At 43.5% G+C, this 24028-nt stretch overlaps 3 protein-coding genes across 3 annotated transcripts in view; 1 reads left to right on the top strand and 2 right to left on the bottom strand.

Annotated features, from left to right (window-relative positions):
* rims2b (regulating synaptic membrane exocytosis 2b) overlaps nucleotides 1-1578 on the bottom strand; it is a 133306-nt gene extending 131728 nt beyond the window's left edge. Inside the window, exon 1 of the mRNA XM_062528706.1 lies at nucleotides 1412-1578. Within this exon, the coding sequence (XP_062384690.1) occupies nucleotides 1412-1578 (167 nt within the window). The remainder of the gene's footprint in view (nucleotides 1-1411) is intronic.
* A 7684-nt stretch (nucleotides 1579-9262) lies between these two features.
* On the top strand, nucleotides 9263-15773 carry slc25a32a (solute carrier family 25 member 32a). The gene is made up of 7 exons (XM_062528727.1): nucleotides 9263-9818; nucleotides 10163-10313; nucleotides 11008-11093; nucleotides 11966-12120; nucleotides 12693-12806; nucleotides 13467-13612; nucleotides 14020-15773. Exons 1-7 carry the CDS (start codon nucleotides 9611-9613, stop codon nucleotides 14144-14146), a joined length of 987 nt encoding a protein of 328 aa, XP_062384711.1. The 5' UTR covers nucleotides 9263-9610; the 3' UTR covers nucleotides 14147-15773.
* A 670-nt stretch (nucleotides 15774-16443) lies between these two features.
* Nucleotides 16444-24028, bottom strand: cthrc1a (collagen triple helix repeat containing 1a). Its single transcript, XM_062528733.1, has 4 exons — nucleotides 23783-24028; nucleotides 20129-20347; nucleotides 18766-18982; nucleotides 16444-17692 (listed from the first exon to the last, which is right to left on the bottom strand). Exons 1-4 carry the CDS (start codon nucleotides 23879-23881, stop codon nucleotides 17550-17552), a joined length of 678 nt encoding a protein of 225 aa, XP_062384717.1. The 5' UTR covers nucleotides 23882-24028; the 3' UTR covers nucleotides 16444-17549.

Genomic DNA, 24028 nt, shown 5'->3' on the forward strand with positions numbered 1-24028 from the left:
CTCAGATCTCAAAACTCCCTGGAAAAAACAACTGCCATTTAGCTTAAGTCTGACTCCCAACAAGGGCAGACACTTTCAGCTACCATGACCTTTGCTGCAGGACTAGCCCCGTGTGTGCGTCAGGGCTATGCTTCCTGCACAGTCCAATTCACCACGTAAAACATATGTACGTTCACTCTATGCTTCTACCTGAGGCTAAATGCTTTCCGACGTCAACTGTCCACAAGAAAAGCTAAGGGGAGTTTAGGTCAAAGAGAAGGATGGACAATGAGGGGCCCGTGTTACAGACTGTTTGCTTGTAACGTGGAATGGGTTTCGATATTCTTTGGCAATGCCCGTTCTAATTTGTAAATAGCTTATTCCTCTACCAGACAAAACGACATGTGAAAGCTCCATTATATTAGTTAGCAATATAAGTCGTTATCACTGCGATACTGATAGCAGAGTCACCCAACCTAAAACTCGCTCAGACAGCCAATGCTGCCGTGACAGCCGGGTGCTGCCGTGGTAAAATGAATAGTAAGCTTTGCTATGACAAATACAGCCAAATGAAATCAGGTGAATACAACTTTGAATTTATGATATGTTAGCAGGTCTAGAGCTAAGCAGTAAACCGCTGCCACACACCCATTCCTGGCATCGTTGACAGCTCTAATGTGAAGTGACCGACGGCTGCGAAATCTATCTCCACCTTAACACACTGAGGGACAGCGTCGTGGTACTGAAAACACAGTAGTGTACAGCGCGCGAAGCAGCTAAACCTCCGTGTAATTCACGTGTTAAACCATGAATGAGGAATATATCTAAATGTTAAGCCTAAAGGTAGAGAGGAAATGAAAGATGTCGGTCTTCTGTTCAAAGTGCATTTCGTCTGACTGGGGGCAGTTAAACGTCTAAGTAATCTGTGATAAAAGGCGGTTGACGGGATTTTTAGCCGAAGATGGCGCCCGTAGCTAACCCAACCCAAAGGCGACAGAGCTAGGCCCGCGCGGAACGGCTGTCAGCTGGCACGGGAATTGCCCCTATAGTAACAGACAATACTATCGCATCACCATTTGTAAATGCACTGCCGACTTATCAAGAAGAGAAGCGGTAAAATCCACCGAGGCGCTTTGTCATTCAATGAAACGCCCACGCCTCCGTGTTAAGTTTAGGCAGGGTATTTTGCTCAGCTCACTCAACAATAATATTGACAGCCCACGTAAGCACTGGTATTGAGTTATCAGGGACAATTATGCTTGAAATAACACCGGTATATGATGGACACCATTTAAAGATATGAGCACATTGAAATGCAGCTACCAATTTCAGCACCACACTGCAGCACGGGCGACTCTCAGCCACACTCAGTGGTTAGCTGCCTGCTAGCCCTGTCTGCCCTATTCAACAAATGGCAATTGAGGGCGCTTACTTCAACATAGACTGCTCTTTCTCATCTTCTTTTTTCTGTCGATTCATGACAGAGAGGATGATCTTTCTTTCCTCCTCTGTCAGATGGCTTAGGTCCGGCAAGTCCGGCTGGGCATCCGCCGCAGGAGGAGCGGTCGGGCCGCCCCGGGGCCCGACTGGAGCAGACATCTTTAGATGGAATTGCTAAAAAAAAAAAAAGACCCAACATTAAGTATAAAGACTTGTATTCTTAGCCACTCCTGTAGTGTTAACACATATGTATGCATTACCCTGTCTGAGCAGGCTATTCAAGCAAGAACACATGCATCACGGTCCAAATAACTTCATCAGGTTATGTTGTCCACAGCATACGGTCCCCACCACTACCATTTAGTGTTCTCCTTTGAGTGCATAGAATAAAACCTGTACAGTTTAAATGCTTTATTGCGTTCACTTTCAATGTCCACAATGCGTGTAGCCATTACATTTCAACGTTATCACTTCTATTGCCAGAAGCCCATATGCATCCGACTGATAAGCCTGATGTATGGTTTCTTAAATCTACATGATGATACACCAACATATCGCAGTAGTCCACTACTGTAGATAGGTTACAGCAGGCGGTAAACGTTGCTAAGCGGCTGCTGAGATGTTGTCTGCGATTCTTAGCGCGGCTTCAGGGGGGAAATAGCCTACATCGCATCAAGACAACGGGATATAAGGTGCTGAAAGCCAAAAAAGCTCCCCTGTTCCATGCACAGCCCGCTGGGTGCTTTACAATGACACAACTCAACAGCCGTCCATTCGAATGTGTTCAGAGTGAGTAGAGATCAAGTTCTTGCCTTTTATTTCGCAGTCATGTTAAATCCAGTCTAACCCATAGCTGGTCCTTCTAGGGAGAGGTCAGCCGCATCTTCAAACGCAGGGCCCTCGTTCCCTTCTGGCGGTTGTTTGCGTCCTCTTGCCTCTCTCGCTCCCCCTGGTTCTCTCCTGGTGGATAATTCTTGGAGATTTCTTGAATGCTCAAAAATGGATGCAATAGGGTAAAAGCCCGATAGGATGGATGGGCGGAGCAACGATCTTGCGTAGAACAAAGATCAGCTGCTCCCAGCGGGAGGGGGCGGAAGTAACCGGTGCTGTGGCACGTTCATTGACAGAAGGTAGGCTACCGGCAGCATTTTCAAAACATGAACTGGATTATCGTTTGACTGTTGCTATTCAAACACATTAGGCTATAAGCAACATATTATCCAGGTCCTCATGAATAATTTGCTGATTAGGCTACCAACTTTATAAAGATAGCAATGGACTAAACATTCTCATTGAACCAGCAGCAACAGGTCTAAAAACGACCCTGGAGATGCACTGTTGCAATGTCTAGCCGAAATGCTGCTCCCAATTTCAGTGTGAAAACGTGAAGATATTTTTTAAGTAATACAATACTCCGACCCCTGATAATGATGGTATAATTTTGGTAGGACTGTATGTGACAACATTGAAATATAATGTTCCTGTAAATCCCGGTGGGTTTTACAGAACCGAATTCTATTTTCATCAAAATAAATGCAGTTTTTAAACATGGGCTAAATCTACAGAAACAGAGAGGGTTATGTGCATATTTTGACAAGAACATGCGAACCTTTAACAGCAAAGCTATTTATTTTTGCTTTCATTACTGAGGAAATTCTACATGCTTCCAACCATTTATATGCGTTTCAGTGAAGTGGGTGATCCACTGGCCTATTCCATCGAGCTAATGAAGTTGGCAAACATGATGACTAAAGCTTTGTTACTGGATATCAGTATCAGAAATTTCTTGACGCCTGTGGCCTGAGGGCACATTGGCTCAGGTTACAGTTGCTCACATTAAATAATAGAAATATATGCAAGATAAATTCTACATAGGCTGATAAATAGTAACAACATAGCCCAGTGAATAGACTAAACATTATGGGGAAATAAGAAATATGTAAGATATGTGCATGTTTGCAGTGTCCATGTTAATTGCAATAATGCTGTGGCGCCTTATACGTCCTATTATGTACAATGTGTATAGAAAGGGAGTTATTCTTCCATCTTTCTCCAAGCCAGGGGGAAGACCTTAAGCTCCAGAGTATTGCATAGTCAAATCAGGACATCATACTGTAGTTGACACTATACATTATTTTATTTTCTATATGTACGCATAATTATGAATTGCATATCTACCATGCTGCCGGGTGAGATTGAGACTTGGGTTTCAATCACTTGACTTAACATGAAATTATTCAAAACGGTTCTATCTACCTATTATGTGCACACTCTTTCTGTGCAGACTCATAAACTGGGTCCTACAAATGGAATTACAAGTGAAATGAGCGCCCCCTATTGGTCAATCGGTGTTAAGTAGGTCTGTTCACTATCATTTATCAGACACTTCTTGTTTTGGAGGGTTTTACTCAGAGAGACAGAGAGCAGAACACATTTTTTTTCAGTGTTGCAGGTACAGGGACAGAACAGATTCATCTGTGTCAGTCAAGCCTACATAACTGAAACTTGAATTTCCCCTTGGGGATCAATAAAGTATCTATCTATCTATCTATCTCTATCTATAACATCAAAAGCAATGGTCTGATTTATTTCAAATATTCATACAAGCTGGTGGATCACTTTATCTCGTTCTCCCTACATTGTCTAGATCAGGATCTTTACTGACCAATTGAGGGAGAGGGTCTCTTGTTGTCTTTGTATTTATTTGTTTGTTTTATGTTCGTTTTTGATTATTTTATTATTTATTTTCATATCTGATCATGTCATAATGTCATAATGATCAATCTCTACTTTGATTAAAGCATTTGTTCATACAGTGTATTTTTCCCATTGAATTGCTTAGGAAATCTTTGCACATGCAGGCCACTGATTATAAGCCCCGTCTGTGAGTCTGCTGACATTTCATATGCAGAGAGGAACTGAGATGTGTTAGATAGAGAGGGCCTCTTCCTCTATTCAAAGGCTATAAATACCTTAGGTGACCACAACAATATTATGTAATGAAACACACAAAAATGACTTGCTGTGTCTAGTTGTGTAGGGTTTGTTTTTGCCAGGGATGGCCATGCTGCTGATGTCAACTCTAAAAGTGGTCTGCTTTATTGCCCTGATGTCAATGCAGCCACTGTCTCCCAAAGAAAGTATCACTACACACCACTCTATGAGAATGACCTCACCACCACACAGTTTCACCCACTGATCTCAGAAGAACAAAACAAAATAAATAAATAAACGTGTTTATGAGATCAGTGGGTCCACCCCAGTGTCAATTGTATAACTTTGTGGTTCCATACATGACATCCAGGTGGAGATGGTGTTATATAGCCACAGAATTCAGAGCTTTTCAGCTGAGACGAGCTGAGAGACGAGGTTCAGCAGCAGTTGTCGGCAAGGTCCTCAGCAAACAACTTGATAGGCCTGAACACACAGAAGACCAAGAGACTTACCACTGATTTCAGGAAGTGCAGAGCAGAGCAGACCACCTCCCATGAAGGAAGACTGTGTGTGTGGAAAGAGTTTCAGAACTTCCCATTCGAAGGAACCCACATATCCTACATCATCATCTGGTCTGTTAACACCACTGCACGCCATTATTACAAACACAGACGAGCATTTGCACTGCCTGAGACTGATGAGGAACAACAATCTAAATGGAACACTGCTGGAGGCATTCCGTTATTGAGGGCATTCTGGCCCACTGTATCACAGTGTGGCGTGCTGGCAGCTCAGCAGCAGACAAAAACACTCTTCAGAGAGTGATCAACACAGCACAAAATAATCACCCGATGGCCTCTTCGCTCCCCGGAAGACATCACCAATTCCCATTACCTTTCCAGAGCCCTGAACATAGCTGAAATCATTTCACACCCTTGACATGGACTGTTTGACCTGTTGCCCTCTTGAAGGTGCCACAGGTTACTCAATAATCAGGTTACTGATAAAAAAACAAAAAAGATTATTATCTTAAGGACAGTTTCTTCAATCAGCAATCAGCATTTTCAAACATCGTTAGCCTGATAGCATAATTGCCTAAGTCATTTTTTGGCCAAATTGAGATATCTGCATAACTTTACTCTCCTACTACTGCTGCATCACCCTGCATTACTGCCTATGCTCTCAGCCAATCACAATTCTTATTACAGCCCTAAGTCATCTCCTTGACTTAGGCAGTTTTGATACAATCAAAATGACAGAAAACAATAGAAAGTCTGTCCACAAGTGAAGCATTAGCTCTTCTCTTTTCCTATTTCTTCAATATTCTGGACACTTAATGGAATTTCAGTCATTCATAGGGTTTATAAACTGTGTATTTACAGTTTTTCACAGTTGCTCAAACACTAAACCCCACTAAACCCCACTAAACCAAATTCTCGAATGCCTGAACACATTTGTTGAATTATTCCCTTTTTTGGCAAAACCATGACCACTTTCACCCACTTTCACCCATTTTACCAAACTCATTAACCCTTTTTGCAAAACTCTAAACACATTGTGCATTCTGATGCACTTCTTAATTATATTGATAACGAAACAAGGCGGAAGTTGAACACAATTAAAGCACAGTTGTCTCCATTTGAACACCACTTAAAATTGATAACACTTGTGTCTAATGATGTGACAACCAAAATAAGTCAGTTCAGAGTTGACAGAGATGCAGGGGACAACAAGTGTGTGTTAGAGGTGGGTTACAAGGAAGAGGAGGGTGCAGGTAGGAGGAAGAGGATGAAGCGAAAGACAAAGAGTCCCACGAGTTGTAAATTATGAAATTCACAATCATTGACCACGTTCTGGTTCATGGAATGCCAATGAGAGAAGCAGGACTTCATGGTCCAACCCAACATCAGCAGTTTCTCTGTGGCTTCAATGATCCAAAGATTTAGACTACGGAACAGGAATAGCGTAAATGTCCATTATCATACAGTACAGTAATCACAACGTTCATACAGTAATCATACAGTACAGTAATCACAATGTTCACTGTTACACACTTACCTCTACTGGTAACCCCACCTCTACTGTAACACACACTTGTCCCCTGTGTCTCTGTCAACTCTGAACTGACTTGTATTGGTTGTCACATCATTAGACACAAGTGTTATCAATTTTGAGGGTTGACAAGCTATGTTATGTTCTGCTACACATCTTGGTTATATTTAGAAAAAACAAGTTGGGTTATGTTAAGTTTACATTTATCTGTAGGAGAAAAAATGCCTAAGTCATAGACATATTCTGCCTAAGTCACTTTTATTTGGTATGCAATTGATGATTGATTTTTTTCTTTTTGCATACTTGTTCATACATCTAGGTGAATGTACTATTACAATATCAATGAAAAATAACAATGTTATTTCTAAAAAATGTGTTTTTTCTTGTTTCCCAAAAACAGTGAAATATGACTTAGGCAATTATGCTATCAGGCTAACGACATGATAAATGGACTACATCTCATGTAATGTGCAATATCAGACACTTCCTGTGCTATATAGCTCAATGCTATCTATCTGTTTATTTATTTACAATTATTTATGTATTTGTTCTCACTGAACTCAGGGTTAACATCACTTGCCTTGACTTGTATTTGTATCATGTGGGGTTGATTTTAACATAAGGCACCATGTACAGTAGGACAGCAAGTTTTCACTGTATTGAATACAATAACAATAAAGGCCTTCTATTCTGTTTACATAAAGTCACTTCATGACAAGGCCGTAGCCAGAGTCAACATTGTTTTCTTTAGATAACAGTAATGTTCCATAGCCCTGCTTTTCGCCTTTCTGTGTTATTCTATCTAATGCCATTGATTAGGGATGAATACATTACAACCATAACGATGATGATATGAACAAAAATCTATATTGCTATTGAAAGTCCAGATATTCGGGGAAAGTTTAACAAGTTGTATTTTTTATGTAAAAACATGGACCCTTTTGGGTAGGCCTACGTGTGGCCAGATCACTGTACCGTGGTTCAAGGTGATTGTGTAAACAGTGGTAAAGCCAAAAACAACTGCACCCTAGACTGAGCTATGTCTCTTAACTGGATAAGTCCGTATTTTCTCCTTTCCTCACTCAACCATACCACCATCATAAGTGCTCTCTCTCTCTCTCTCTCTCTCTCTCTCTCTCTCTCTCTCTCTCTCTCTCTCTGTCTGTTAGCCTTAAACACAGACATGCATGGTAGTACCAAATCCATAGCACACACTGCCTGCATGAAAACACTTGGGACGTGGGACCTGGACATCACTGTTATCCATGAATAAACGTGCCTATCAGAGTTTGTGTTGTTTTTCTCAGAAATACCAACACCCAAGGTCACCTGTGTGTGTGTGTGTGTGTGTGTGTGTGTGTGTGTGTGTGTGTGTGTGTGTGTGTGTGCGTGCGCGTGCGCGTGTGTGTGCGTGCGTGCGTGCGTGTGTGTGTGTGTGGATTGGATGCTTTTGTTGGTGTGTTTAAATGTGTTTGTCTGTCATCTGTCATCTCCTCAGTAACTATAGAATTTTCTAGAGTACGACTAACCCACATACATGACAGAGATGATGAGCCAGTGACTGATAGGCCATCGTGTGTGTCTGTGTGTCTGAGACAATAGACAGAGGAATTCATTTAGAGCACAGGAGTTTGATAATCCGTTATTATGTTTTTATCTCTTCAGAAATGTGTGTGTGAGAGTTATGATAAGAATTCCCTGAAAGCCCCTTCAAAGAATAAAACCTGTTTTGTAAGCTTGCATGTTGTTCTTACTGTCTGTTATAGACTGGATAAGTGTTAGTGTTGGTATGGTGTTACAACATTAAGTGTCCCATCAACCTAATCCTAAATGTATGTGATGGGCTGGTGGGTGGGTATGTAGGCCTATAGAATTTATTCTAGTTAAAATGGGTGATTAGGCTACAGCGGAAAGTGATTATTTTGGACAGCAGTGAGCGTCAGGCTGCATTATAATTTTTAGCCATTTTATCGACTAGGCATGGGATGGAATGCATTCCTCTCTCTCTCTCTCTCTCTCTATCTGTGTGTGTTTAATTAGGCGGTACACCATGTCTTTTCACCTAGAGAGCTGTGTCGGACAGGGCATGTTTCATGTTGGCTGACATGACTGTAGGCTGTGACCAAATTCTCGTTCCAAAGTATTTCATTGTTACCCTCTTTTTGCCTTAAACCCATATCTACCTTGACCCAGATGTTGACTTAATTGTATATTGCTCAATCCAACCAGGGCAGACGTCTACCTTGTTATCTGTGCAGTGTGCATTAACTGAATATGATAGTATTTGCGTTAGCTATTTTGCGAAGGGTATTTCTGGAATGGAATGAAAAATGAATCATATAAAACATTTTCCACATTCCTCCATGATATTGTAATGATTTAAAGTAAATCTTAATGGCATTTGTTCAAGCCTTCTGAACTGAATACACCACAACCCCTGAGAGACTGACATCAACCGTTTTTTATTATTCCAACAAAATTATTTAGAAATTAACTTTGTATACACATGTAAATGTGTGATGCAACAGAGAATTGGTCAGCGCTGTAGATCAGTAGGCTAGTAAAAAATCAAGGAGCTACAGTAGGCAAAGATAGATAGATAGAACAAGTAATCCGCTGACTCACTAAAGCAACACTACGCACTACCGTTCCCTCCTGCTCATCCTGAGCGTGAAGAGAAAGACATGTTGAGCTCATCGCAACTAAGACTTTATTAACCAATCGCAGCCCAGTAAACAGCCTCCCTTCAGTCACTCTGGAGCGCTTAAAGGCCAATGCATTGTGGGTCATTTCAATGAGGTCAAAAACGTGGGGAGGCGTGTACATTTCACTGATCTGTATATCATATACCGTATCGCTGTGAAGAGCGAGGCCCATATACGGGCACATCTCAGTAGTGACAGTATCTACGCCAATGCACAGTTCCTGCGCTGCGCTGATCCTCCCCAACGTCTTCTCTGCATGATCGCTTATCCTATGTTACACACGAAGAACGCACTGGCGGAGGTCATTCGAAGTACTATCTCCGTTATCGATTGGTGTCTCGATGGCTGTAACATTTATGGCAGGCTACGAGTCATCTGATTACAGTAGATTCTGGGTTAGTAGTGCGTTGTCTGCACCCATAAATTATACTTCGCTGCGCCGTGCGTTTTTAGTGTCGTCCTGCTGCCACTGACTGTGGCCGACTTGCAAGTAAACAAGCATGAGTACCATTTCGAGACAGCGCCAGACTGCAGCCGCAGCGATCCCCGTCTCCCCGGATTCTTCTGGGTCACCTTTCTCCATAACAGCAAACCTCCTGCGTCTTTTTAGCCACATCAAATATGAAAATTTGGCAGCCGGACTGAGCGGGGGAGTAATCTCGACAATGGTGCTTCATCCCCTGGATCTGGTGAAAATACGCTTCGCAGGTAACGCGTTGTTTTTAAAAAGAAAAATGAGTTGCGCTGCACAGCATTCTGTTTGGTGTATAGCTGGTCGTTGCAGCGAGCGCCCCTGCGATATTATTTCTAGGTGACCTACATTTGTTATTTGCACTGAGCCAAAAAAACAGAGATATCCTAACAAGCAACGTCAGGGGCAGATGGCGCATACTTGAGTGTCCTGCAACCATGACAGACGTGAATGGTGATTAGTGTTTAGCCTGCAGTTGGCATGACTCAGGGCTTTAACGGTGCTTCTTGTCCCTCTGTCCCTCTGTTCTCTTTCCACCCTACCCCTACACGGCCTTTCCCCTCTCTGCGCTGCTGTGTAGTGAGTGACGGGTTGCAGATGAGACCCCAGTACGACGGCATGGTGCACTGCATGAGAAGCATCTGGCAGCTGGAGGGGATTCGCGGTCTCTACCAAGGGGTGACCCCAAACATCTGGGGCGCAGGGGCGTCCTGGGGCCTTTACTTCCTATTGTGAGTGTTGTTGTTGTTGTTGTGTGTGTGTGTGTGTGTGTGTGTGTGTGTGTGTGTGTGTGTGTGTGTGTGTGTGTGTGTGTGTGTGTGTGTGTGTGTGTGTGTGTCTCTGTCTCGTGTGCGTTATTGAATATATTGTCCAAATTCGTGTTAGTGCATGCCAGACAGGGCAGGGCAAGAAGACTATGAGTGTGCTTTGTGCAACTTGGTTAAGCGAGCGAGGTGCTATGCAGCGCAGCACAAAGGCCCAGGCTATTGCTTCCTTCCCCTCCCAGCTAGCCCCTATTGAACAAGACACACCCATCTCTCAGAGCTAAAAACAACAGGGAAGAGGAACATGCAGCAGTTGCAGCATGCCAGCACACCCATGGCTGCAAGTTTGTGCGCACATGTGTGTTATATAAAGGGCCTCGCACAAGCTTGATTCTAATACATACTGATACTGCATTGTAATACTTTTGATCAGTATTTGTGTGTGACTGTAATCCAAAAATCTAATATTCCCCGTAATACTCCCACAGAATTTTGTGTTAAAGTAATCTTGTACGACTTGTTTCAAAGACTGTGCCTGTGTGTCAGTAAGAGGATGTGTGTGGGTGTGTGGGTGTGGTTGTGTGTTGACGGGTGTGTATAAACAAAGGGATAATTTTATAGTTGTTGATGTCATCTAAGCTATGTGTCTTTCTATTTACAGTTACAATGCCATCAAGTCGTACACCCAGGAGGGCCGCCAGACTGAACTTACTGCATTAGAGCACCTGGTGTCCGCAGCCGAAGCAGGTCAGTTTGTGTTAGCAAACTAGCTTAACACTCCCGCCCCCCCCCGACACAGTGTGTTTGCGTGTGTGTGTGTGTGTGTGTGCGATTGTGTGTATGTGTGTGTGTGTGTGTGTGTGTGTGTGTGAGTGCGTGCGTGCGTTTGTGCGTGTGTTTGTGTAAGCTGATATCTGTGGCAAGAGTTGGAAGCAGTTGTGTCGGGGCGTATCTTGGAAGGGTAAAGCACTTGATGATTGGGCAATAATCTGTCAGCCATTGGATCCTCCATTGGGGCCTCTGGGGGGGGGGGGGGGGGGGGGGGGTTGCTCAGCACTCTGGCTACAGCTGTTTGGAAGGCACGTTTGGTGCAAGGAGACGAGAGGACATGCTGCAGCGGGGGTACTGAGAGCCTTGACCCCTCTTCACTTCAGTTCCCTCAGAACACTCCATTTTAATTTGACTCCAAATTGAAGGGTCGGAAGTTGGTTGGTTGGCCCGCCCGCCCACACACACACAAGATATTAGAGACGCTGATTTTGATCATTTTATGTATGCTCCCCCCCTCCATCACCATACAGTAGTGTGGAAGGGTCCAGAGACGGTGAGGAGGCTTTCAGGAGCTCTCCAACCTGCTGTTAGCTTTCTGCCAGAGCGAGAACTCCCGAAAGCCTCCGGAAGTCTCTGGAAGCATTGATTTTTTTTTTTTTTTTTTTTTTAAAGAACCGCTTAGCCTGGAGAGAAAGGGAAAAAAAAACACTAACCCCCCGGGTTGTGCTGTTCATTAGATGAGCCCTTTTTTTGTTTTGGCTTTAGAGTGTTGGTTTGAAGGTTTTTGAAGGTGGTGCCCTGCTGCTGTTGGAACTTCCTCTTCCCTCCCTGTTCCCCTGCGTTTCCAGGCATGCTGACGCTTTGCCTGACCAATCCGGTCTGGGTGACAAAGACCCGGCTGGTCCTGCAGTACAATGCAGACCCATCCCGGAAGCAGTACAAAGGAATGCTGGACGCCCTCGTGAAAATATACCGTCACGAGGGTATCCCAGGATTATACAGGGTACATTTTGGATCTAAACTAATCCTCTCTGAAACGCTTAGCTTTGTTTTGGGTGCACGTATGTAGAGCATAGCCTAGTGCCTTTGACTACATCTTTGCAGCTCAATTCAAATCTCTGCATACCTCTATTTTTACAGTAGTTTTTAGAGCTAGTCCCCATGGCTTCATAGCAGTCAGCATAGCAGCAATAGCCTGTTTCTGCTCCAGATGATATTGTTATGTTTTGCCACCAGGGGGCCTCATTACATTTGCTTTGGCAGAGCTAGCAACATTATTACATACATATTGTATTGGAAAATATGCACCCCAAAAGCACATGCTGCACTTGCTACTGTACACTTCTTTCAATTCAGTTCACCTCTCTCAACACCTAATTGTAATGGTAAACGTACTGTATGTTGTCTCTTAATGCTATCCTCTTCTTGTTTTTCTCTTCTGATATACATGGTTATAATATCATCTTGAATAATTTTTTTGTTCTGTGCAGAGAGCTTGATAGTGTGATCTTTTTAGTCAGTGTTCACAAGGGGTAAGGGTGGCCAGTTCCTGATTCGTGTCCACTGTCACTGCAGGGTTTTTTGCCCGGTCTGGTGGGTACTTCCCATTCTGCGCTGCAATTCATGACCTATGAGAGCCTCAAGAGAGACTACAACAAGTCCAGGAAGATGCCCTCAGAGGCCTTGCTGGTAAGATCACGCATGCCATTCAGCAAGTTCTTGACTCATGTGTAACCCCAATATTTTGGGTAAATATTGGTGACTATTGACCATTCAGTCTCGCTGAGCCCTGGAAGGAAGACAGGTTACAGTTATTATTCTTTTATTTAATATTTTATGCATCAAACAATGTTACTCTTGATTACTTTCTCCCTAGGAACCAATCTCACACACAAGGGTGCATAAAACAAAAATACAAGTTACACTTACCACTTCCCCTTTCAGAAACATAAACTAACAAAGCTCATAAAATACAGTATGCGCCTACACAAGCATTATGAGAGATCGAAAGAAAAGGAGGAAGCTGTTCTGGAAAGTTGCAACTGCTTGCAGTTTTCAGTGTGTCATGATTTTGTGCTTTAGTGAAGTTGATGAAGTTAAGATAAGGACGCCAGGTGCGGCAGAGTATCACGCCTGGATCACAAGAGTCCGTCTGCAAAGGATTAGGAAAAACCTGCTTTCAGCAACAGCACATTCTTCATTTCTTAATTCAAAGCACGAGTTAGAAGGCTCTGTTCACTGAAGAGCAAGAGAGAGAGAGAGAGAGAGAGTAATTTTTTTCTTGGTGGGTACTCCCTCCCTCCCTCCCTGTCTCCCTCCTCCTCCTCCCCCCTCTCCCCCTCTCTCTAGTCTCCGCTTGAGTACATTGCCATGGCAGCCATCTCCAAGATATTTGCTGTGGCAGTAACTTACCCGTATCAGGTTGTCCGAGCTCGCCTACAGGACCAGCACAACAACTACAGTGGGCTTGTGGACGTGCTCAGGAGGACATGGAGGTAGCCATAAGCACTGGACACTCCATTCATTCTACATTTTTACCCAAATATGTCTCAACAATGTGAAACATATATGTTTTTAAGTACTGAACGATCTAGCTAGTCCTTTGAGATAATGTAGAATATACTGTACATATACACAGAGGCGGACATTCCTGGTTCCTGAGAGTAAAAGTCCTGCCATATACTGTATTTTTTTCTACCTGTGTGCACTAAACACAGGTGATATCACTAATGATCTGATCTACCTGGCAGCTAATTAGGATGAGCTGGTTTACTAAATGGTTGGAATCAAATACTCGGCAGGACTTTTACTTTCTGAACCCGGGATGTCCGCCTCTGTATATACTGTACACTAGATGCAGTATGTTTCATGTCAGGTGTGTGTATGATGTTCCCTCCTGCAGCAATGAAGGGGTGGAGGGCTTCTACAAAGGAATGGTCCCCAACCTGGTGCGCGTCATCCCAGCCTGCTGCATCACCTTCCTGGTGTACGAGAACGTGTCTCGCTTGCTGCTGGGAGAGTATCATTAAACCTCAAACATGCACGCACACACACACCCCGATACACACATACATATATACACACATGCGCGCACACACACACACACACACACACACACACACACACACACACACACCGATACACACATACATATATATGCACACTCAGACACACACACACCGATACGCACATATACGCACACTCACACACCGATACGCACATTCATACATCGACACACACACACACACACACACACACACACACACACACACACATGCAACTCACACATACGTACACTGACACAAAATCACCCATACACACACCTCAGGAACACTGAAATGGACCAACAGGATGGAGATGACAGCCAACAAACAGGGCAGCAAGGCCAGTTTGTTTTCCAAGTGGCCCCCCAAGCAGACTTCAGTGCACAAAAAAAACTCTTGGGGGATCACACAGCATAGTTTCACTGGAGGTTGACGACAGCACACCACCTCAGTCTCTGATGGGGGACGACCCAAACGATCGCTGTTGCTGGTTAGTGAGTAGAGTAGCACCCATGTGGAAAGCAATGTGTGTTGAAGTTTCTGTTGCAAGTTGTGGGCGAAGGTTACACAACATGGAGGGAAGGACCTAGGCCAACGGCCACGCTACGTTAAGGGGAAGTGACACTTTCGACTATCGCAACTCTCGTGTAGAACAACCAAGATAATGTTTTGACACCTCGGGTCATTGTCATCGTTTGTCTTCTGTTTTTGTTTTTCTTCCGCACGTTGACCTGTTTCTCTCTCTCCGGGTGGAAAACTTAAAAACCCGCGTGCTTGTGCTTGTGCTTGTGCTCATGTGAGGGAGTGCCACTTTAGATTGTCCAGACGGCCGTGTCTGAAGCACTTGACTCCTATAAGTGAGAGACGGAGTGGGAGGGGGGGGGGGGGGGTGGACGAACCCATCTACCCTCTCACGCTCTGCGGAGGGGAGGAGATGACGTCAGCTACTTTTCCACTGCTGAGTCTGCTGGGCTCAGGCTTGTCCAGTCTGGACGTCCCTTAAGGAGAGACACATGGAGACAGACGTGGAGTCACGTGGAGAGGAGAGAGAGAGAAAAAAAAAAGACTTTTGAAAGAGAGACTGAAAGAAAAAGAATGTATAGGTGCGAACCAAAGAGTCTTAGGAAGAGTTGCTCAGGGGAGGAAAACGATCGTGAATCCTTATGTTTCGGATAGTTTTGGAAAGAAGGAGGCTCTCTAAACTAAACTATATATAGGAAATATTCATGGAAAAAGAGTGCATCTTACGTTTTCATTGACACGGTGTGAATAGCATTGCTTATGACATTTTTCTAATTATCAGCGTACAGTAAGTCCATAATGCTAGATGTCTTTGTCACCACTAGGGTGCAGTCTTGTCCTTGGATTGGAAATGTTTATGTGTGTCTAGACTTGTGCACAAATTAAAAGCCATGTTGGCTTCCTCCCTTGTCTGTCTAATGAAATAGAGGCTTATGGTAATGATCTTGCCAGGATATAAAAATATCCCTGAAGTCCAACCTTTTTCACAATAAAGAAGTATTATATGAGAGATGAAACTGCTCTAAAGACAATGAATGGAATGGAAAGCAATATTGTGTGATTGTGTATGCTTAAAGTGTATTTTAACTTTGTTAAGTGTTCTGTCACCCATTTTCATTCATTATTCATAGCAGAATGCTTTCTAATGCATAACTGCCAAGCCTTCTGAACAGAACCAGTATTACTGGCACACAGTACATTGTGTTACCGTAGTCTAATTCAGAGAACCCAAGGCGTTCAAAACTTCAAACTACTAGTCAGAAACAGAGTGCACAGGACTTGGTTCATAAGGAATGTGAGAAAACAGATTATTTCTCGTGTTTATGTTATCATTCTTCATGGAGTTGCTTTTGCTTGTGCTGAACTCTCATTGACTCTCATCACCAGTGTTCATTTAGGGTCTGTGCCTTTAAGGCTGGCCATGCGCCTTGATTAATGTGGTTGTGAAGTATCTGCGCTTCCACATATGTCTATACAGCAGCTGTTAAAGCACTTCAGCACACCCTCTCGGACTCGATGAAACATTCCCTGCATTAGTCATGCAGGATACTAAGTATGTCTGTCCCACCTTGGATGTCTGTTAGTGTCTCCATGGGTGGGGGTTAGGGGGGGGATGTGTGCACTACGTTTTTATGATGTGACAACAGCTAAGGTTATCGTCGGCCTCATGTTTTAATCAGGGATAAACGTGACACCTTTCTGTGTTTGTGGAATATACACTGTAACGTTTTGGTAGAAAGACTCACTAAGACAAAGTCATGGTTGTGTAAAAAATGGGCTTTATTTTCTAAAGCTCTACATATAAATACTATAAAAACATTTTGACAATGGCCACGGAGGAATGTTAAACATATGCAGGGATTTAGAGGTCACCGGTTCAGCGGAACAAAATGAAGAGGTTGGGACAAACACAGGTCCTCCAGCAAGTAAGACAAACACAATTAACATTGTATTCGTTTCACTTCTTTGTTCCTTCAGGCAATTTTAGGGACATGATATAAGCACCGTGAAGCATTGAAAGCCCCATAAAAAAAACACAGATTACTGCATACCCCTGCATAGCGCAGACAACAGTCGTCCTATTTAAAAGATATAGAAAAAAATGAGTGAAAAGAAAAGAATGTAACCACTTGTCTAAACCATGCAAACATCACTGAGCACCATAAAAGTCGCTGTTGGATGGAGTAAAGAAAACAGATCCTGCCTCCATCCCTCCTTCACGGAGGGCCCACTTTCCCTGGAGGTGTTCCTGTACCCTCTCCCCAGCAGATTACACAGAACAGAACCATGTGTCAACACAGTTCCATTTGGACCGAGCAGTCATATACACAGATACAGTGAGATATTTCACACTGACGCCCCTTCCACTGGCTCAAGTTTCCTCACATAAAAAAAAACGTGAATGTCTAAATATCTGACATAAGATTTTTAAAAAGCAGACCTGTTAAAAGTCATGCATCGATGCGACTGCCATCAGTGACACCAGGAGTGTTGAAACCGGAGGTAATTAATAGTCCTATTTTATTACTATTTGAAAATGTAAAAATTCTGTTGCCAGGAGACTGGAGGCAATAAGTGCCGCTCGTCCTCCTGAGTCAGGGACGTGATGTCTCCTGTGCAAAGCTAAGTCAGGCTGCAATTTGGTTTAAGAGGTTCTTAATTGGAAAATTGTGGTGTACTAAAATTGGGTGAGTTCGGTCTGATTATAGAGGTATACTTTAATGCAGTTTCCTCTCTACATGAAAGTAGAAAAGCTTGGAATACAGCCGGTAGACTGGTTGGTGTTCAAGCTCTCTCGTTTCACTGTCTGTCTGTAACTTTAAAGTCAGAGAGGACAGCGAGAGGGACTTGTGGAGGAACGACGGGATCATTTGGGGAGCTCCTCGATGATCACCCTAGAGACGGAGTTCCAGCCAGTCGACGCGTCTCCTTTCGGATAGTCTGCGCACGTGCCCACCCAAATGCCCACGTCCACCAAGCCAGCAGGAATCCCCTCACAAAGCCCTTCCACTGCAAGACAACAAACAAACAAGCAAACCAAACAAACAAATCAACAAGTAAACAAGCACACAAACACAGACAAACCCAAAAAGATCAACTACTAGGCCTACAGGAGGCAAACAAGAATGAAACATTTGCCGTACTCTTTTCTATTATACTGTGTCACATTCTCCTCTCCTGCTTCCCTCTATGCAGTGATGAAATGGTCAGCCCCTGATGTGTGTTAATTGCTGAGTGAAAGTACTGTGACCTGCCGTGGTCTGAAAACCACCTTGAGCTCTAAAATACCCCCAGCGCTGGCGGGTAATTGCAGGATGTGGCGCTCATAACCCCCCATGGTGAGGCATCAGAGAGGTCAGGGACGAGGACCTTTGGCAAAAAGGGATGGACATTTCACAAGCCGCAAGAGAATCTATTTCTAGCGCCCATAATGCTCAGCTCTGTTGCTGCCGCAAAGCTCATTCGGCTGTTTGTTCTAGAACTTTATGATGGATCTGTTGTCTCCTGTATTGTACCAGGGTTCCAGCACACAAGAGGACATCTCTTTCCTTGATTTGATCATTTTTTGCTGCATTGACAAGAAGATAGAAAATAGAGAAAGCCATCCTCTGTCCACTGTGGCCCAAACTGAATGGGTTTCTCCCATTCAGAATGTTATCAAATATGTTTTGTGCACAATGGTTTCTATAACAAAGAGCTCTCCAGCTCTGTTTTGGAATAGTTCCACTTTAAACATGACTTGATCAGCCACATTTTATGGAATTCTAGTGATATGCCAAAATGAGCTAAACAAGAATGTGCCATGGAGATACTGAAGGTCTGTGGATTACAAAAAAACACTTATAATCTTGGAAGGCTAATAATTTCATCCATACCCTGGACCAGTCCATGGCCAATTTAAATGAGTGTGCTGATTTTAATGCCAGCTGAGCTATGTATCTCGTCTGCTAAATTTATTCAAAATCGACCAGCGTGTTTATGCATTAGCATGCAACCGTGTGCTGCAAAACAATCTCTCGGGAGTATAACCTTCCAATGCAAACGGAATGGGCTAATTGGCTGTGTCTCTGTGTTAGAGATACCTGCTGACGTCCGGTGGATGTTGATGGTGGAGTTGAGCTCGGGGCTGCCCTGGTCCAGGTAGATGATGGACTCGATGGGCAGCGGCCCGGTGCACTCGGCGCCGTTGAAGGTGAAGTACCAGCGCTGGCAGCAGGCCGCCTTGCACTTGAGCCGCAGCGAGCCGCTGAACAGCACGCGCAGGGCACTGTCCGAGCGAAGCTTGGTGAACGTGCAGTCCTGCGGGGGGGGGGGGGGGGGGGACACAGACCGTGACAGATGGTCAGTCGATCGACAACACAGCATCTCACGGGTCAAGCCCACGACTACTTAAAGGGACACTTCACCGGTTAGCATTAAGCTTTGTATCTTTAGAAAACCAGTCATGTTTTTGGTCGTGCATCATTCCCTCAGCTTGCCTTGAGATGGGAGAAATACGGATTTCAATGAAACCCATGAATAGGACTTCCTGATTTCAATGATGTAAAATGATGATTTTTACATCATTGAAAGCAGGAAGTCCAACATTGAAATCCGTATTTCTCCCATCTCAAGGCAAACTGAGGGAATGATGCACGACCATTCAAAAACATGACTGGTTTTCTAAAGATACAAAGCTTAATGCTAATCGGTGAAGTGTCCCTTTAACCCACCAGAGTCCAGGACCTGACTCAGGTTATTCTAGTGGCGTGCCTTGCCATGCTCTGATGTCTGCATGAAGCAATAAAGGCCATAAAGGCAAGACTTGTTCTGAAGAAATGTCTGAAAATGTATATGTGAAAATATTAATCACTAAAACAGCTCGCACTGCATGAGTTGCTTTGTTTCTGTCCTGTAATTCTCCCTTCGTTATTATTCATGGAAACTACTTGGACCAAGTAGTATTAGAAGTATGAAGTATTAGAAATGATTTTTCTTTAAATAATTGGATTCGCTGCATTTGGATGAAAAAGAGACTGTGAGATGAGAATGCCAACACATTTCCACACTCACACCCAAAACTGTGCATTTGCAATCCAATTTCGAGGACTTGGTCTTTCAGGACTTGTCTCCACAATGGTTCATTCATATGTCTCATGTGTCATAAAATTCCATTAAAGTAATAAAAACACAGCTGTGATTGCTATTGGACTCACAGTGGTAGAAAAAGCCTTTATACATACAGACTATTAGTCATATCCTATTCATGGAGACTGAAGACTTTTTTTATTTACCTCCATGCTGCTTTATGAGAAATTCTTTTTAAAAACCCTAGCAGCACAGTATGTCTATATAGATGTTCATTTGGAAAGGCATGTAGGCCTACAGAGAAATGGACAATGGAAACACTTTCTGTCTTTCTTTCTTTCTTTGTCTGTGTGTTTGTGTGTTGTGTTGGCTACTCACAGCAATTTTCCCCAGGTCAATGCCATAGTTGAGTGAGTTCCAGGCACACTGCTTGAAGTTTGGTCTCCACGGATCCTCAAACCGCTCGTTCACGCACTCGCCCTTCTCTCCTTTCAAGCCATCGCGTCCAGGGATACCTGGGGTGCCTGGGATGCCATTCACCCCCGGGTTCCCATCCCTTCCCTGGTTACCAGGAGGACCCTGGAGACACGTGCCATACTGAAATAGAAATAAATGCAGCACACTCAGTCCTTCTCAGGATAAGGTATATCACGGTGTATATATACACAGTATACATTACAGGTGTTGATCTCAAAAACATGCAAACATACACTAAATTGTAACTTAATAAAGGGGCTTGTGTTTGTGTGTTTAGTGCATACCGTAATTTCCAGACTATTAGCCGCGGCTTATATATTGATTTTGCTAAATTTCTTCAGGCAGTTAATATGGTTTTGTTTATTTTAACTTGCATAAAACACTGTCCTGCGGCTTATACACAATGTGGCTTATATGCGGGAAATTACTGTAGTGTACTTTGAATGTTCTGATGATAGTTTGCTCAAAACATGTTGTTTGCTTTAGGAATTCAGTGGTTGATAACGAACCAGTTCTGTCGCCAAGTTATATAGGTTGCAGATTTGGATGGCTTATTTTGATTCAGAATTTGCATTTTTCCCAAGCGTAAAAGAAGCTTATGTGTGTCTTGGGAGCACAAACAGCTTCCTTTTATGATGCGTGACCTTCACACGAACCATATAATTTTGTTTTTGTGTTGGTTAGCATACGTCAACCTGTTTTTGTTCAATTTCTGTTTTTGAGCATCACTTATCTCAAAACAACTGCGTCAGGACTCTCCAAGAACACTCCTGATTCAGCCCCAAGTCCTCTTTGTGGTTTAAAGAGCACAGTGACGGTGCAAGTGTGTCGTTGTTTGGATCTGTTGAAACGGAACGAGGCAGGCCTGCTCTGATTCACACGCTGACTGACCAGCTGGTGAATTCCCCTAACCACTTCCCAGCGCTGTAGACAGTGACACACCAGTTCAGGAGCTTCATTAAGAGCAAAAATCAGTGGGCTCGAGAGGCGTAGTCCGGAGATTTTGATGGCTGTTTTGTACAAAAGGGGAAGTTGGCTTTAATCTAATTTGTACAAGGGAAAGCCCTAATCATACTATTACTCAGCCTTGGACTGACTGAATGAAGAATTTCAGATCATTTCAGACAACAAAAATTATTTCAAGATCATTGAAAAGGCTCCCATTTACAGTAGGCTGCTGGTATTATAAAAGACATTAATTGAAAACATTTTCAAAGTAAAGTAAAAAGCATTCATAATTGAATGTTTGGCACGCCAGAGAGTGAGGGTGGAGAGAGGTCTGCATAAAGCCAGAGTCTTAATCTCTTGGTTCTGCACAAGGGATGGAAAAGCTTATACAATGCTTTAATTCCAGACCGAATTTCAAAGGACTTGCAAAAAGGCGTGCGCTGAAATTCAGCCATGCGCCACCACATCAGTTTTAAATTCTCGACCGGCTGCCAGGACCAGCTCTCTCACATGGTGCCTGGCTCTGCCACTGAGCCGCACAGTGATGTCATTCTGTACAGTGCCTAAAAGGGAAAAGCTTTAGGGGAAAAAAGAGAAAATCTTAATGATAAAGTTGTGACTGTAGCATGTACTGTACATCAATGGTTGAATGTTCATATTGACTCAACAGAACCCATAATCATGAGTACAGTATACTGTATATAAATTGGAACTGAAGAACAGCTGGAGTTTTCATCCTCAATTTATGTGCCGTTCCAGTTCCACCTCCTGAGGAAATATTGAACCATTTTTGCTTCTCACAGGCAGTAATATCATTTTTTTCAGTAAGTGAAAAGGCTGAGATATTTTGATAGTTCACACAGCGCAACAACTAGTGTTGATTTCCACAGAGTGAACACAATCTGTGGAAGCTAAATGAAGCTCTTTGCGGTACACTTGGCACAAGCCTCATGAAACTTTCATCAACCCCCCTTTCCCGACATTGTGCTTTCTCATTTCACACATTTTTGTGGCTTTGTGTGCTCGCGGTGGTCTGTAGAGATGGCTTTGTGGATAGATGCTAAACCCCCAATGGCATTGAGCAATCTTCTCCTCCGATGGAAGCTAGAGGTGGTGGTGGCCATGCTGTTGGGGTTGCTGACTCAGTCCAGATCACCACTAGCCACAAGTCACACCACACTTGTTTGAGTAAACCTTCTTCTCTTTTTTACAAATGACCCACTTGGTTTGAGTAAAGCAATTGGATTATGTGAGATAAAGTCTATTTTTTTTTAATCATATGCTGCCACTGCCAGTCTCAGATTTGATTTGAGCACACCACACCAGCGGGGGGGCTGAGTAGCAAAAAACTATGCATTAGCAAACCAATCCACGCCTCAGATAAAATCAAGCCCTCCTGGACTGCACATAATGGGTTTGGATAATGTAGGTTTGCACCAAATAGAGGTTGCGTATCTCTCAACACCTCGGAGCAACCTCCACGTCCAGACGTCTCTATGCCGGTAGCATGCCGATAGCGTGACCCAAAGAGGAAACGTTCATCTGGCTTAGCTGTCAAGAGTAGGAGACCTCCTCTGAAGCCATGAAAGAAGCTCCTGTTCCTTCTCCATGACGCACAGCTGCCTTTCTTTCCTTTTTTCTTTCATTCAGGAAGCCTCTTCAGCACACAGCTCCCTGTGTGTGGAGGCACTTCAAAGGCCCTATCAGCCAGACTAAAACCTCCAACCCCTTTTTTTTCTGAAAGAAAAAAAAATCATAACCAAAAACTCATGTTTGGACTCATCTCGCAGATGCTAGGTGATATCCAAAGCACATGGACTCCATTCTCTTCATGAACTGGTCTTGAAAGAATCTCGACTTCCACGCATGGCATCTAATGCAATCTGCGCAGGGCCAACGGAAGGTTAGCAGACACAGTTGAAGACATGCCAGCAGGGTCTTGGCAGGAATACAATTCAAACAGTTCCACAATATCAGATCTTGCGAGGCATGATGTAAGCATCTTTTATACTGTGAGAAGAGAATTGGGTGAAAAATGGCGTGGGAGCATTCTATATTAATTTCACACATATGAATTCAACATCTTACATTTACATTATTTATATGATGTGGCGAATCCAGTTTGAATGACTGCTACTATCCATCATTATTTGAATATATTATTTAACGGTTCATGAAGTTTTAAGACTTCCAGTTGGATTAGAAAGGGGTCAATGGAGGACAGGAAAAATTAAACCGTAACACTCAACTTCTCATTACGCAAATTGCATAGACCTAGCCTAGTTAGATAGCAATCACGGGTTACCCGTTATATTACGCCTGGCGCACAGACTGCAAGACGTGCCATCTTGGACCCGATTTGGCCGTCACTGATGTCGAACAAAAGACCCAGCTGTAGCTTACCCGCAACCTCGCAATCAATAACAAAGTAACTGCTGACATCTGGCAACAGTGATGCATGCCGCAGACAATCTAATTAAGCATTTAAAAGACAAGATGTTGCCTGTTACTGAATTTAATGCGAATTTCTAAACAAAGGAGGCTATATGGCATTAATGACAGAACAGGTAAAACCGACTTTAAAATTATGTAATTCCTTTCACTTACCTTGTCCACGAACTCTGTCTCCTTTTGTCGTTTAACTTTCTGTGATCCGCAGGCATGAAGAATGAACAAAGCCCAGAACACCACTTGCGTGGACCCCATACTTGTGGAAAAGTGCTGGAGAGGTCCGTGGTGTGTGCGCCTCCGTGGAGTTTGCAAAAGTGGAATCAGGATGTACGCTCTGAGGTAGTTTCCTACTTGTGAATCCACAGAAATCCCCAGGGAATTCCGGGTTCAATCGCCCCCCTC

The sequence above is a fragment of the Sardina pilchardus genome, chromosome 24 (assembly GCF_963854185.1).
Source record: "Sardina pilchardus chromosome 24, fSarPil1.1, whole genome shotgun sequence".
NCBI classification, from domain to species: domain Eukaryota; kingdom Metazoa; phylum Chordata; class Actinopteri; order Clupeiformes; family Clupeidae; genus Sardina; species Sardina pilchardus.